The sequence below is a fragment of the Grus americana genome, chromosome 14 (assembly GCF_028858705.1).
Source record: "Grus americana isolate bGruAme1 chromosome 14, bGruAme1.mat, whole genome shotgun sequence".
Taxonomy (NCBI): domain Eukaryota; kingdom Metazoa; phylum Chordata; class Aves; order Gruiformes; family Gruidae; genus Grus; species Grus americana.
The window spans coordinates 18,406,717-18,419,854 of NC_072865.1; the positions used below are offsets into that span (position 1 = coordinate 18,406,717).

A 13,138-nucleotide genomic window follows, 5' to 3' on the forward strand; every position below is an offset into this window, starting at 1 on the left:
GTGAGGAATTCAGAATCATGCAGCGTCTTTACTAACATGTCATGGGTTGTTATCTTAACATGGAATAGCAGTATTTAAAATGTTTTTATTTATTAGTAGGGAGTTAAGGTTTGTTTTCATGCTCAATTAAGGAACTGCCATTTTCGAACTACAGCAATGAGCAAAAGTTGTGTGAGCAAAGCGAAATCGAAGCCACGGATGCTATAAAAATAACAGTGAGTGGAGGAAACTAGCATTAGAGCTACACATCTCAAATTTAGATGCATGATGGTATAGAGAAAATTACAAAGAATGTAATGCTTAGTTTAATGATTTATGAGACAATCAAATTGTAGGGAACAAACGTATGAAAATAGTTGAGCATGTCAGCCTAAAAATAATGCAGTACAAAAGTAAAAGACGATGCACCTCAGCATTCTCTGCAGATTAGCTATGATTCCTAGGCCAGCCATGAAGAGAAAATATTTTAAGAGCAGTTCAATGAGTTTAATAGATACATGTAGATTTAAAGCATTTCTTGGAGAGATACATGATGAAATAAGACTTCAGGGGGGTTTTGTTTTAAATCATGTTTTAACCCAAAAATGCTTTCCCAAAGCTCTGATATTTAGTTTAATTAAAAATACAAATCCTGTTTTTCATGGTATGTGATGGAGAATTATTGTCTTATATTACCATAATATGTTGCAGTTATTATTGAAGACCTTAGGTAATTTTTCGATTCAGGAGTAAATCATTGTTATCATGCAATAATTGAAAAATTGGTGATCACTCTTTTCCTGAAGGTAGCTCAAAGGACATACTTAAAAATGTGTTTTATTTCAAAAATACTTTGCTCCTGAACTGCTAAGGCCAATTTTTTTGTTACGTTTTATATTTAATTATGTAAATCTGTAGAAAAGCCTTAAAAAGTTACCCTTTGTTTAATCTCACATGTAGCCCCTGTTTCATACTCAGCTGTTTAATAAAGGGTCAGATTTTATTTATGTGTTTAAATAGAACATAAATATAGACATTTCACACGATGTACCATGTAAATGTAAGCCTTTGTAGTTACAAGTTTTTGTAGCTGGAGAATTGTTTTAAAAGGCATGTAATTTATTAGCTATCAGTAGCTGCTTTATTGCCTTGCCGCGCTGCAGTAATAAATAAAAGAAAGTGAGCTGATTTTACAAATGGCACACAAGGTGCACATTTTGTGAAAAAAGTCTTTTTTTAAAGAATTGGCATTAAATCCTTTTTTTGTGATGACAAAGAGGCTAAGAGTGCAAACTGTATTTTCTGTTTATCGAAAACAGAGTCTCTTTTTCTCGAGGGCATTTTTTCCTATGATCATCAAGGGATTTCAAAAGCAATAAAGTGTGGAATCATTGTTCGACTTGAACAGTATTAAAACTTAGGTTTTAATTTCAGTGAAGTAATAAGATTTGAACCTGTCTCACATTACAGCACTGTAAGGCATTTAGCAATTGTATTTTAAAGGAGGTTTTTAAAATGCAGCTCACTTGTAAGCTAACTGTCTGTCTAGTAATTAATAGTTTCTCTTCAGCAGAGGCTGTTGTGAATCATACTAAGAAATCTCAGTTTTGTTAATAACAAATTATGATAATTGTAAGGATGTTAATTCCTAATTAGTTTAAACCAACAATCTTTTTTGACCCTTTCTGAGATGGATTTTCAAATGAAGACAAAAAAGTAGAGACTGAGGGTTTCAGCATGACTTTCACCTTAAAATTAAAAAGAAATTATCCACGTTTATCTGCGAATTTCAAGCAACTTTATTCCTTGGTTAAGAGTGTACGTCAGCTTCCTGCTAAGAACTGGCCAATATTTAACCTGTAAGCGTACTTTACATCATTAATGCAATTCCTTTTGCAAAAATTGCATGTCAAAGATAATTCTGCAGAGCGCTTCTCTCTTCTTTACCGACATGGTGAACTCCAGGATACCGGAACTTACCGTGCACGTTGTTGCACAGGTATTTTCGGGGTTCAAAATGTAAATATTTCTTCGGGTCGGTTGATAAAACGTTGGCTGATGAGAGAATAGCCATCAGTGTGCACTGTAGCTGGAAATGAGCAGGTAGGATTTTGGAGGAGGGAAACTTTATACACAGGTGCGTGTTCAAAACAGCCATCGGTGTTTAACACCGGAGTGGTGAGCTATGACCTTCCGTGATGATTTTGAACGCTAACTGCCTCCATTAGCCATCAGGTTTGTTTCTTTATTTTAGTAGATAGCCTAGACTGTAAATATTAGAGGATCTAAAATAAATCAACATATTATCCTAAGGATACAAAACGTAAGAGCTATTTGTGGTTAGGAACCCTTGACAGATAGTTTGGATGAGGCAGATGATTGCCCGCCTCTCGTATCTGGCTTCCATTGCTGTGCCTGCAGGCAGTTTAGTGTTATAGTTGTATATTGATGTCAGGGTTACTACTGAGTGGCTAGCAATGACAGATGTCTATAATTACAGGCAATGCTTCCAGTATTTCAGAAGAGCCAGCCTATGTTGAACAATTATCTTATTTCTGGCTTGCCAAAGAGGGTTGTTCAAATTGCTAGTATTAGCTGTGGTGGCTGTAACACCTCTCCTTATGCCGTGGGATAAATGTGCAAAAGCACTCTCATGTACAACTGTGGTGCAAACCCTTTTTAAAATACATGATATCGCTAAATTTCATGTGCTTAAGGCTTGATCCTGAGAGATGCGGAACACCTGCAGCTACGTTAGTCGGTACAATGACGTAGGTTTTGATACAGAAATTTTAGAAGTATAATAGGTGGCTGTGATTTTTGTCACTTGATTTTAAGCGCCAAGCTAATGTTGATGCTTTAGCATTGAGGTTTATTGCACAGAAGTGTGCTGAGTGAGTCGCTCATTTAGATACAATTAACCAACTGAATAAATTTCAGGTGGACATTTTTAATAGTTACGGGGGCAAGTAAGAGTGTTGGTTACTGGTACTGAAGTACCTGTAATACTTTATCTTGTGGAGTTTTCTGACTGGTACAAATCTCCTCTTGTAATGTGTACAGTATTGGTTCAATTCGATCATTGGAGGATTTTTAAAGCAGCATTTTGGCTTCTTGGTAAGCAAATAACTGACTGCATATATGGCTTGAATCTCTGCAGTGCAGTGTATAGCTCTGATGGAAAGCACAGCCCAGAGCGGTGCTTCAAAATCTAAAAATCTTTTGGATGATGGTCAGAAAGTAATAGCTGTTAATAGTATTTCTCAGTTTTCACTATAATATTTGTACTTTAAGCCCAGGAGGGGAGCAAAAGAGACAGTGGAATTAAAAACCTCTAACAGTGTTTTACAAACATGAAAGTCTAAACAAGATTTTGAAAGCTAAGCACCTTTTTAACAATTAGCTAACTGAAGACCTAGCAGATAAACCAATTTCTTTTTTTTTTTTTCTTCAGAGAATGCTTCTCATGCCACATTGGTAATAACAGCGGTTAGTTCATAGTAGGTCTCCCATAGTAAGTTCACCAGAATTGTAAATCTTTCTTTGCAGATTTTCAGAAAACAGGAATTAAGAAAGGAAGAAAGAAAGAAGTAAGTAAAAGCTGAGAGAAAGTCATTGAACTAGAGATCAATTCCCATGTAAGAAAAGGTTTATTGCCAGCATCGCGTGGGCACTCTGTGAGCAGGAGGCAGGGAGTTAATCGCTCCTCCACCCCAGACTCCTGTGAATTCTCTTGTTCTGTTGAGCTAACGGGGAAGGGACTGGGGAAGGGGGCCTGGAAAACAGCCTTTGCAGGAACTGTTAATGCCTCTTACTACCTGAACTTGCGATGACGGAGTATTTCAACAGACTAGGAAGAAAAGAACAGCCATAAAAACGACTCTGAGCCACACACCAGGTTTCTCCTTTCCCCTACAACGTAACACTTACTTGGAATAACAATGCCATAATTTTTAAACGTTGTTTTATAGTAGGTCTCTTTCAGTTGAGGTTAAGTTCATGCAATATTTTAATTAAGCTAGGTTTATAGGTAAGACAGAAGATAGTATATCATTTATGTAATCGGTGTAGTTTCTCTGATTGCTTACAAACACACGTAGCGGTGAATGAGAGAGCAGCCTACTTCTTATGTAGTGCAAAGCCCAACTTCATCTTCAGAGGTCCTGTCTGAAACTAACTGAGGCAATTTCTTATGGCCTGGTTTGGAATTTTTTTCATTTAGGGAGCTAAGTGTAAACGAACAGATTAGCCCGTTCTCTAGGTATAGACTCTGAGCTTTGAGATCTTACCTTTCTAAGGCAGCTGGCCAGGAATGGAGGTGACCGAGGTTTTCCTCTGTTACGGAAAGGATAGAAAAGCCAAGACTTTTTACACCCTTAGTTTGGTGCGGAGGTAAAGGCAAATGATCTGGCACCCTGATACACTAATTAGGGGATTCAGTTCAGATTTTCAGAAATTGGCTGTGGGATTTGGAAACTAGATTTCTGCTGTGTCATAATGGAGCTTCAAAGTGCTAAAAATTTAAAATACCTGATCTTGATTTAAAAAGCAGTGGAAAATCCTAAACGTGTCGTGGCACTACACACTGAGAAAGAAACTCATGCTTCGCGTGGAGTTATAGTGGGTGATGCACAGGGGTGTTGGAGAGGTGGAGTGGCAGTCTCCCCTGTGTTGGGTGAATTCCCAACAGACCGAGGGGAGAGCGGTAAGCTCCTCGCCCTGCCATGGGTGCTCCAGCCCGGGTGCTCCCGGCTCGGTTGTAGGTCTCTTTCTGTCCTTGCTCAGCTTCTGTCGGGTTGGGGTAAATACGGTTAAGGTCTGGTTTTGCCCTCAATGTTCATGACAAAATACTTTAATGTTGCAGTGATAGTTCTCTGCAGCAAGGCCTGGAGAGCTTCAAGGAAGTTATAATATCTTAAGCATTTATGCTGTGCCTACGGGTAATAACTTTACTGTAATTTTCTGAAGATTCATTATCCAAAATCTTAATTCATTATAATAGCCCTTATGAAACATATAGAAACCAACATTTTCTTGTGTTTTCTTATTTGCACAGTGTGAGAGATTCATTGCTCTGTTTTAATTTGTTTCATGGGGTGCGTTTGAGTACATTCCATACAGTGCTGTTATTGAATTTCTGTGACTGTCATTATATAGCCATACAACCTTTAGGAACTCATATTCTGAGCTTCCCAGTTCTGTAATCTGCTTCACATTTAAGAATTGACATAATTAGCTTCTTCAGAGTTATAACGATAGTACCAAAAAGAGAAGACCTCAAAAAACAAAGCAAAGTTAAGCATATCCAGGGCCAAAGAGTAGAGGAGGCAGGGAAATAAAGTTTTAGTGTGATTACTGAATTATTTCTCCGTTTTCTTGGACAGTATTTACATACGATTGCTTTGCTTTTTAAAACATTGCTTCCATAGTTTTATTTTCTCGTCCTTTTGAAACACAGTTGGTACAGTTCAAGCAGTTGGGAAGTACACGGTTATGTAATTTGAACCACCGATAAATCTGACAGATCCTAAAAAATTCCCTGGCACCAGAGCTTGTGAACCTGTGGTCTTCCTTGAACATCCTCATTCCACCGAGGTGGTTTCAGTGGTACAAACGGGAAGAAAGAAGGATCCCTGGATCCCTTGCCTTCACGCTTGCTTTAATAGGTTGAAAATTGTTATTGATTATTATTGAAGGTGTTTTGCTGGTCTCTTCGCTGTCATGGCCATCACTGTCACCTTTGAATACAGCAATGCCACCTAGGTACTGGTTCCAATGGTGGTATCAGCCCAGGCTTGCTTTAAGGACCTCAAGTGTGAAGCTCATCAAGCATCATAACCTAATGTTACATCACTTCTGGGGATTTTTCACTTACGTTCATAACTGTTGTAAGAATGAGATGGTGATGGTGGGATATTTTACCATCAGTCTTACATTTTTGGTGATATCATGACATGATCGCATAACGCTGTGTGTTGATGCAGGATTTCTTTTGGAAGCTATAAATCCTGCGTTTGTCAGGATTTGGGAATGATTGTGTAAAGGTTTTCCAGAAGTCTTAAAGTGGTTGTTTCCTACTGAAAGTTAATTATCATGCTCCTTACTCGAAGTGTCTGGAGAGAAGTGAAAACATAAGCCTTGGGTTTTTCCTTGCTGGAAGGAGGCAGGGGAGATCTCAACGGGAGAAGACCCCACGGGTGTGTGGCTGTGCGGGTCCCACAGCCCCCAGCACTGCCTTTACCTCCACGACGGGAACCAAGCTGAAGATGAGATAACTTCCACGTGTGATTCCACATCCCTTTGAACCCCTTTCAACAGTGTTTTACTCTGCCTTTTGAATATGTAGCACGGTCTTTGTTGTTGAAGTGTGTTTTATTATTATACGTCCAAAATGCTTTATCATTAATTTTTTATAGTGCTTAAAAGTCTAAGGGCGTTTCATTGTTGTGGTTGGGGGTTGTTTGCTTTTCTATTTTTACATGCTGAGAGTGTGTGCTGGTTCTGAAAATGATTTTGAAGAAGGTGTTTAAAATATCACATTTATTTTAGCTTACAATTTGTCACATTACAGAACGGGTAGTAGTTTTTATTACAAGCACTGTATTCACGCTGACTTGAAATGACCCTGTCACATGTGAAAACAAATCAGATTGTTGCTGTTAATGAGCTTTTCAATTTACTATTCAGTGGATCAGATAAGTGGATTTAAGAGGTAATGATCCTGCTTAGCACTCAAGCTTGGCTGTCAGATCCTAGTAGTTGTGGGAAATCCCCAGGGACAAAAGCGTTGACACAGTTCTTGATGGGATAATGGGAATCAAAGCTAATGGATGATAAAAGGAGTAGTAAGAGTTACAAGGATAACTGTGGATTAAAGCACTGCTCTTTGTCAACACTGACTGCTGTTTCAGTGTTTTATTTGTTAAACTCTGACGTGGGGAGAGCCTAGTTTGACAACAGAGCGCAGTGCTACTCACTCACGCTCCCCTTCTCCCACCCCTTTCCCATGGCAGAAAGCAAAGCTCTCACCAGAAATGGCTCTTTGCTCGTATGTTGACATTCCTCGCTATCTCTTTTCCTCATATCAAGTACAGAAATTCTTAAGCTTTGCTAAAATTGCAGCTGCTATAGCATTCCAGCAGTGCACTAGTTAGAGATGATTTTTTTAAATTAGAAGGTATTCTTTTTATATTTGTATATGTTATTGTGGCTATGTTTAATTACTGTGAATGATAACTTCACATTTATAGTATGAACATAATATTTTGCAATGTTTGAAGCAGGATTATATCGTATATTACAATTTTTTCATATTTTGATTGTCCTTTCACTACTGATTTTGTCACAATAAATTACATTCATACAATTATGAAAGGATAAGTTAGCTTACAAGTTAGCCTTGATTTTGGTCCAGTTTCTGGTTAGAGCTGCAAGTTTATTTACTCATGCCTTTATTACACTTGGATTTAAAACTAAAGTCTTCGGGACATGAAAATACAATTTTATTGTCTTGTTATTTAGTAATAGTAGTAGTATTGATTTCCTCAGAGGTAGAATACTGTGGGTTTGGATTTTGAGCAAAGTCATGGGATTACATCACCAGCAGAAAGGAAGTTGGTACAAGCAAGCGTAGGTACAGTTAACGGAAGTATTGAGTTAGCTAAAGTCCATTGGTATTTGTGTGGAATATGTAATGTCAGCGAACAAAATTGACAGCTAGATGGCACCAGGCTTTCACCGCTGGGTAACGGGGGCTGCGAGCGCTCAGCCTGGTGCTCTCATTTCAGGCCCTAGTGATACTTGACTTGATCACATCATATGGAAGAATTACGTATAACCCATAATATTTGTTTTAGTGTCACTAAAGGTTAAAATGACTGCAATGAAATGTACTGACTGGTAGATCTGTGTTTAGCCCGGTTGTAAGCAAATAGCAGAGTTACTTGAGCTCAGGGTGAAGTGAGTTGGCGGAGGATTGTAAAGGAATTTTGCAGTATGCGTCTCCCTTCTGTTTCTCAAGTTGATTTAACCCAACTGAATGTTTTTATCCAAACTAAGTGTTATGCTACTAAAACTACCAGAAAATTTTATGAAGATTACACAGTAAGGAAAAAAACATATTTGATGTGTCATGTGTGTTTGTTACTTCATCGTAACAGCAGTTTGATCTGATAGGCAGCGTGCTGGGAAAACTTGGCTGGTAATACATGTCTTGGATCGGAAATAAAGGGGAAAAGTATACAACTACAAGTTACTTGGCTGCCAAAGCCTTTGTTCTCCCTTCGAGAACACAAAACTGAATGTCTGAAGAGTACCTTACTTACCAGATTTTATGGCTGGCAGTGCAAGAACTTGCAAGCGAAAGGACAGCGTTGAATCACATCCCACTGAGGACAGAGACCAACAGAAGGCTCTTTTCTCCATCTCCTCGCAATTTTTTTATAATAAAACAGGCTTTTTGAATAGAGACTGTATTGTTCTGTGAACATCAAAGTGAGTTTAATGTGGAAAACATAGATCTCCTCTGTAGGAAGAAATGTATACAAGGGCAAGTAAAAGCCTGTTGGTCCCAAAATCATGGAACCCCATCGGGGCATGTACAAGCCATCTCTTGCAAGTGCTTCAGCTAGGCTGGATGGACAGGCATTTGTGCCTGTACTTTTCTCATGCAAAATCAAAATAGGGAAGGTTTTAGAGTAACTGACAATGTTGGTACTTGCAAATATCTATAATATGTTACTGTTGAAATGTTTATTTCCAGGTGTATGCTCGAATGTCAGAAGTCTTAGGAATCACAGACGACAACCATGTTCTGGAAACATTTATGACAAAAATGTGAGTTTGTGCTTGTGTTCTATTCTGTATGTATTTTGTTTTGTCTTTAATGTTTACACCAAATCCAAGTTTTATTTTGTTGTTAAGTTTGCTCTTTGCTAGAAAAATGTTTTCCATAAATTTTAAATATTTGAAGTAAGGGATAATCATTTTCAGAAGCACCCATATCTTATTTTCTGAAGGTACTGCAGGCCCCTAAATAAACACTTGCGGCTAGATATATCCTCCACAGTGCCTGCATCCGTTCTCAAAATAGCTTATTGGAAGAATAGAGCTGAGATTTCACAGTCTTTTGTTGAGTGACAGCCTGGTGTAAGCAGTGCCCATCCCTCCCCACTTGTCATTCCTGCACCCTCAGATGTCAGCAGAATTGCCTGTAAATCATAGAACCATGAAATGGTTTGGGTTGGAAGGGACCTCAAAGATCATCTAGTTCCACCCCCTGCCATGGGCAGGGACACCCTCCACTAGCCCAGGTTGCCCAAAGCCCCATCCAGCCTGGCCTTGAACACTGCCAGGGAGCCAGGGGCAGCCACAGCTTCTCTGGGCAACCTGTGCCAGGGCCTCACCACCCTCACAGTCAAGAATTTCTTCCTAACATCTAATCTAAACCTCCCCTCTTTTATTTTAAACCTATTACCCTTTGTCCTGTCACTCCATGCCCTTGTAAACAGTCCCTCTCCAGCTTTCTTGTAGGCCCCTTTAGGTACTCGAAGGCTGCAATTAGTTGTCCCCGGAGCCTTCTCTTCTCCAGGCTGAACAACCCCAACTCTCTCAGCCTGTCTCCATAGCAGAGGTGCTCCAGCCCTCTGATCATCCTCGTGGCCTCCTCTGGACTCTCTCCAACAGATCCATGTCTGTCTTGTCCCAGGGACCCCAGAGCTGGACTCAGTACTCCAGGTGGGGTCTCACAAAAGCAGAGCAGAGTGGGAGAATCACCTCCCTCGACCTGCTGGCCATGCCTCTTTTCATGCAGGCCAGGACACAGTTGGCTTTCTAGGCTGCCAGTGCTCATTGCTGGGTCATGTTGAGCTTCTTGTCCACCAATACCCCCAAGTCCTTCTCCTCAGGTTGCTCTCAATCCATTCTCCACCCAGCCTGTAGCTGTGATTGGGATTGCCCCAAACCATGTGCAGGACCTTGCACTTGGCCTTGTTGAACTTCATGTGGTTTGCACGGGCCCACCCCTCAAGCCAGTAAAGCTTCGTGGTAATTTACGGTGGGGAACTGACTAAGTTAAACTAATCTTTGTTTTGAGGAGGCTCTTTTGGATTGCTTTTTGGCAAGGTCTGGCAAAATTTGCTCTCTTAAAAATACGGATTCACAGAGGATGATTTTAAGCTCTCCTACTGAAGGAGACAAAGGGCATTACTATCAGCTGTCTTCTCATCTCTGGCATTTGGCACAATAAGATGGTGTGTTTTGCTGGCATATGTGTGTTGCAATACTTTGTCTTAAGAATAATCCTAGAAAATTACTCTGGAGAAGCTACCTTTTTCTCAAGCCTCTACTGCAGCCACTTTTCTTGGGTGCCAGCAAAACTACCAGGATTTTGCCTTTTATTACTTATGTCCTTCATGAGATATGATAGTTTCTCCTGACTCAACAAGAGTTTCATCTAAAATAAGTTTTGCTCTTGAAGCAAAACAAAATAGTCCCTCTGAAAAATTGTGAATATCCACTAAAAAAATCTGGGAGTCCCCAGGAGACGATGAGTTCTCTGTGTGCCTGGAGAAAGAGAAACAAGTACCTTACCTCTTTGTTCTACAGTGAGGAAGATGCTATATCCTGTCATTTACTTCATGTCCTCTAAATCTGACTTACAAGACCTTTAAATACTTTCAGTAGACTTTGACCTGCTAGAGAAACATCTCTACTGGTGTTGCCAGGTTAGCTGTGACCTGTTCGGACAGTATTAAACATGACTTGTCCTTTGCTACCATGACTACCAACCTTGAGAAATAGTAGTAATTAAGACAAGGTCATTTTCTAATATGACTTAACTTTTCTGTGGAAAACAAGGGATAAATGCTTTGCTTCCTTGAAACCAGAACCTGAGTGTTATATCTTGCCTTAGGATAACAATAGTACCCATCAAAGGTTGATGTTTATCTGGAGTGTGCTTTGAAGACAGGTAAATGGAGGGTGATGAATGGAAAAATATTGATGGGTACTTATTGTACGGTTTCTGGAAGCAGTCCATGTCATGGTACTAGATGGCTAGGCTTCATTTTGTTGTTTCAAACTACAGTGAATCTTGAACAACTGAGGAAGAAGGGGGGAAAGAGGACTGTTGTTTGGAGACCGGGTGCATTGGTTTGCTTCTCTTTTTCTACTTGTCGCTGCCGTTGAAAGGAAATCTCTGTTGCCTTTGCCAGTTGAGGAAATAACGTATCGTTTAACAAGTTGGATAAGTACTACGTGGGTTTAGATTGGATAGGGCTGTATTTGCACAAGTACTGTAAATTAAGAAAAAAACATAGGGTTTTAATGTTATATGGAAGATTTAAAAAGAAAACTAGGTATATGAAAAGCAAAAATCAGTGCTGCTTTTTAGATTACACACTCTATATTCTTACTTTCTCTTTCCTTATGGCTTACTGTATTTTCCTAAAAACATGAATTGTTCATTGATTGAAGATCAATTTCATTTTACAGAATGGATGTTACAGCTTGAAATGCACGCTTCAGTCGGTAGCTTTAAGAGTTAGCTGTGAAACCACTGTATAAACACATTCATGTTTGTGTCAATTAAAATAAACTAGCTTCTCCGCAGTCATAGCATGCCAATTGGAAAATCTGGGTGTGAATCCATGACATACCGATATATAATCCAAAAACTATGGCCCGATGGGTCAGTCCAGTCTGGCAGCATTTCTGATGCTCTGTTACTGAGAATAATCTGAGCACATCGGGAACAGCAGTGAGCAAGATACGTGACTGTGAGACCATTCACCTTTTTCTCGTGTGGTTGTAGTCAGTGTTTTTAACCACACTGCTGTTTTAGAAAGCCAGCAGTCTACTGTTCTGTCCTACCCTACAAATCCTTTTTGTTTTCTTTAAGTAGGTGAAATTTGTCATATGTTGTTCCTTAACATTAGATTAAAAGGAAACACAAGGGAATTTTTAGTGTGCACTTTCTCGTTAAAGTGGCGGTATTCTCATATAGTAACTGCACAACAATGTTTGAGACTATATAGTTTCTGTTTTGTTAATGCCAGGCATTATGTGAAATAGAAGAGTTATGTTTGAAAGAATATTGTTGCCTGGTTAAGGGCAACCAGTCTTTCAAATCAGAAAGTGTTGGAGAAGGTACCTTATCGTAATCTGCCATTAGCACTGTGGGATGATCAAAAGACAATGTCGGGTTATTTCCTTCCACTTTGCCATTAAAGAATCCGATGAAGGATGCACGCAGGAAGCATTTTATACTTGGTGTCAGGAGTAAACGTAGCAATTGAATTTATGGTAGTCAGACAAGTTGTAGTCTACCAGGTCATATTATGGTTTTGTTCTGCTGTTAGAGATGTAACCTATTTTTGTGATAACTTACTGGTTGACACATGGAGTTTCTAGTTTCCTGAAGTCCAATGTGAGCTCAGTAATGTTTAGATGGATAAATGGCATTTGGCTTTGATTTCTTAAGATTTTGAGCACATTTTCTGTTGAGCTGTCTTTCCCCAGATGTCTCTGATTTCAGTAGTTCACTTTCTTGTATGTAGCTTTAATCTGTCCTTTTGAATTTATTAATAGCAGCTTTGCAGTGGAGGATTGTTAATCGAACTCAGTGAGTTCTTTCATTAACAGAAAACAATTTGAAATACTCGTGTCATAGCTACTAGTAGCTGCAGTAGCCACTGTTCAGTTTGAGTTAAAGGCTGTATGAAGTAGATATTCCTCAACGTACAGAAATATTTTGAGATTTGTCAATGTAATAGGTGTCCTTTAGACCTTCTGACTGTAGTTTAAAGTACTACTGTCACATCAGATCCTAGACTTTTCATCACCTTTCCATTGGGAGTTAATGAATGTGCCTTTTACTGAATTCCTGTTAAAGCATTTCTGAAGGGATGGAGTTTTATGTAGTCAGAATGGCCATTAATGGCTGTATTTTCATCACAGTCTTATCAGAAGTTTTATAGGAGAGTTCTTGTAGCATCCACTGCTTTCACCATTCTCTCATAGGATGTATGTGTTGAAGAGGAAAGGCCAACTGAAAAAATACCTAATCTCAAACTAGATTTTTCTAGTATGCACGGCATTTTAAGTCTTGTCAGCTGTGTTCTGCATCGTCGCAACAGTACAGTAGGTTCGAGGAGGGATA

General features: G+C 39.2%; 1 protein-coding gene across 5 annotated transcripts in view; it reads left to right on the top strand.

Annotated features, from left to right (window-relative positions):
- The window catches only part of RANBP17 (RAN binding protein 17), a 159,435-nt gene that overhangs the window by 71,841 nt on the left and 74,456 nt on the right, over positions 1-13,138 (top strand). For all 5 annotated transcript variants that reach the window (XM_054842044.1, XM_054842046.1, XM_054842047.1 and 2 more), the window contains one exon: positions 8,741-8,814. In XM_054842044.1, the coding sequence (XP_054698019.1) occupies positions 8,741-8,814 (74 nt within the window). The remainder of the gene's footprint in view (positions 1-8,740; positions 8,815-13,138) is intronic.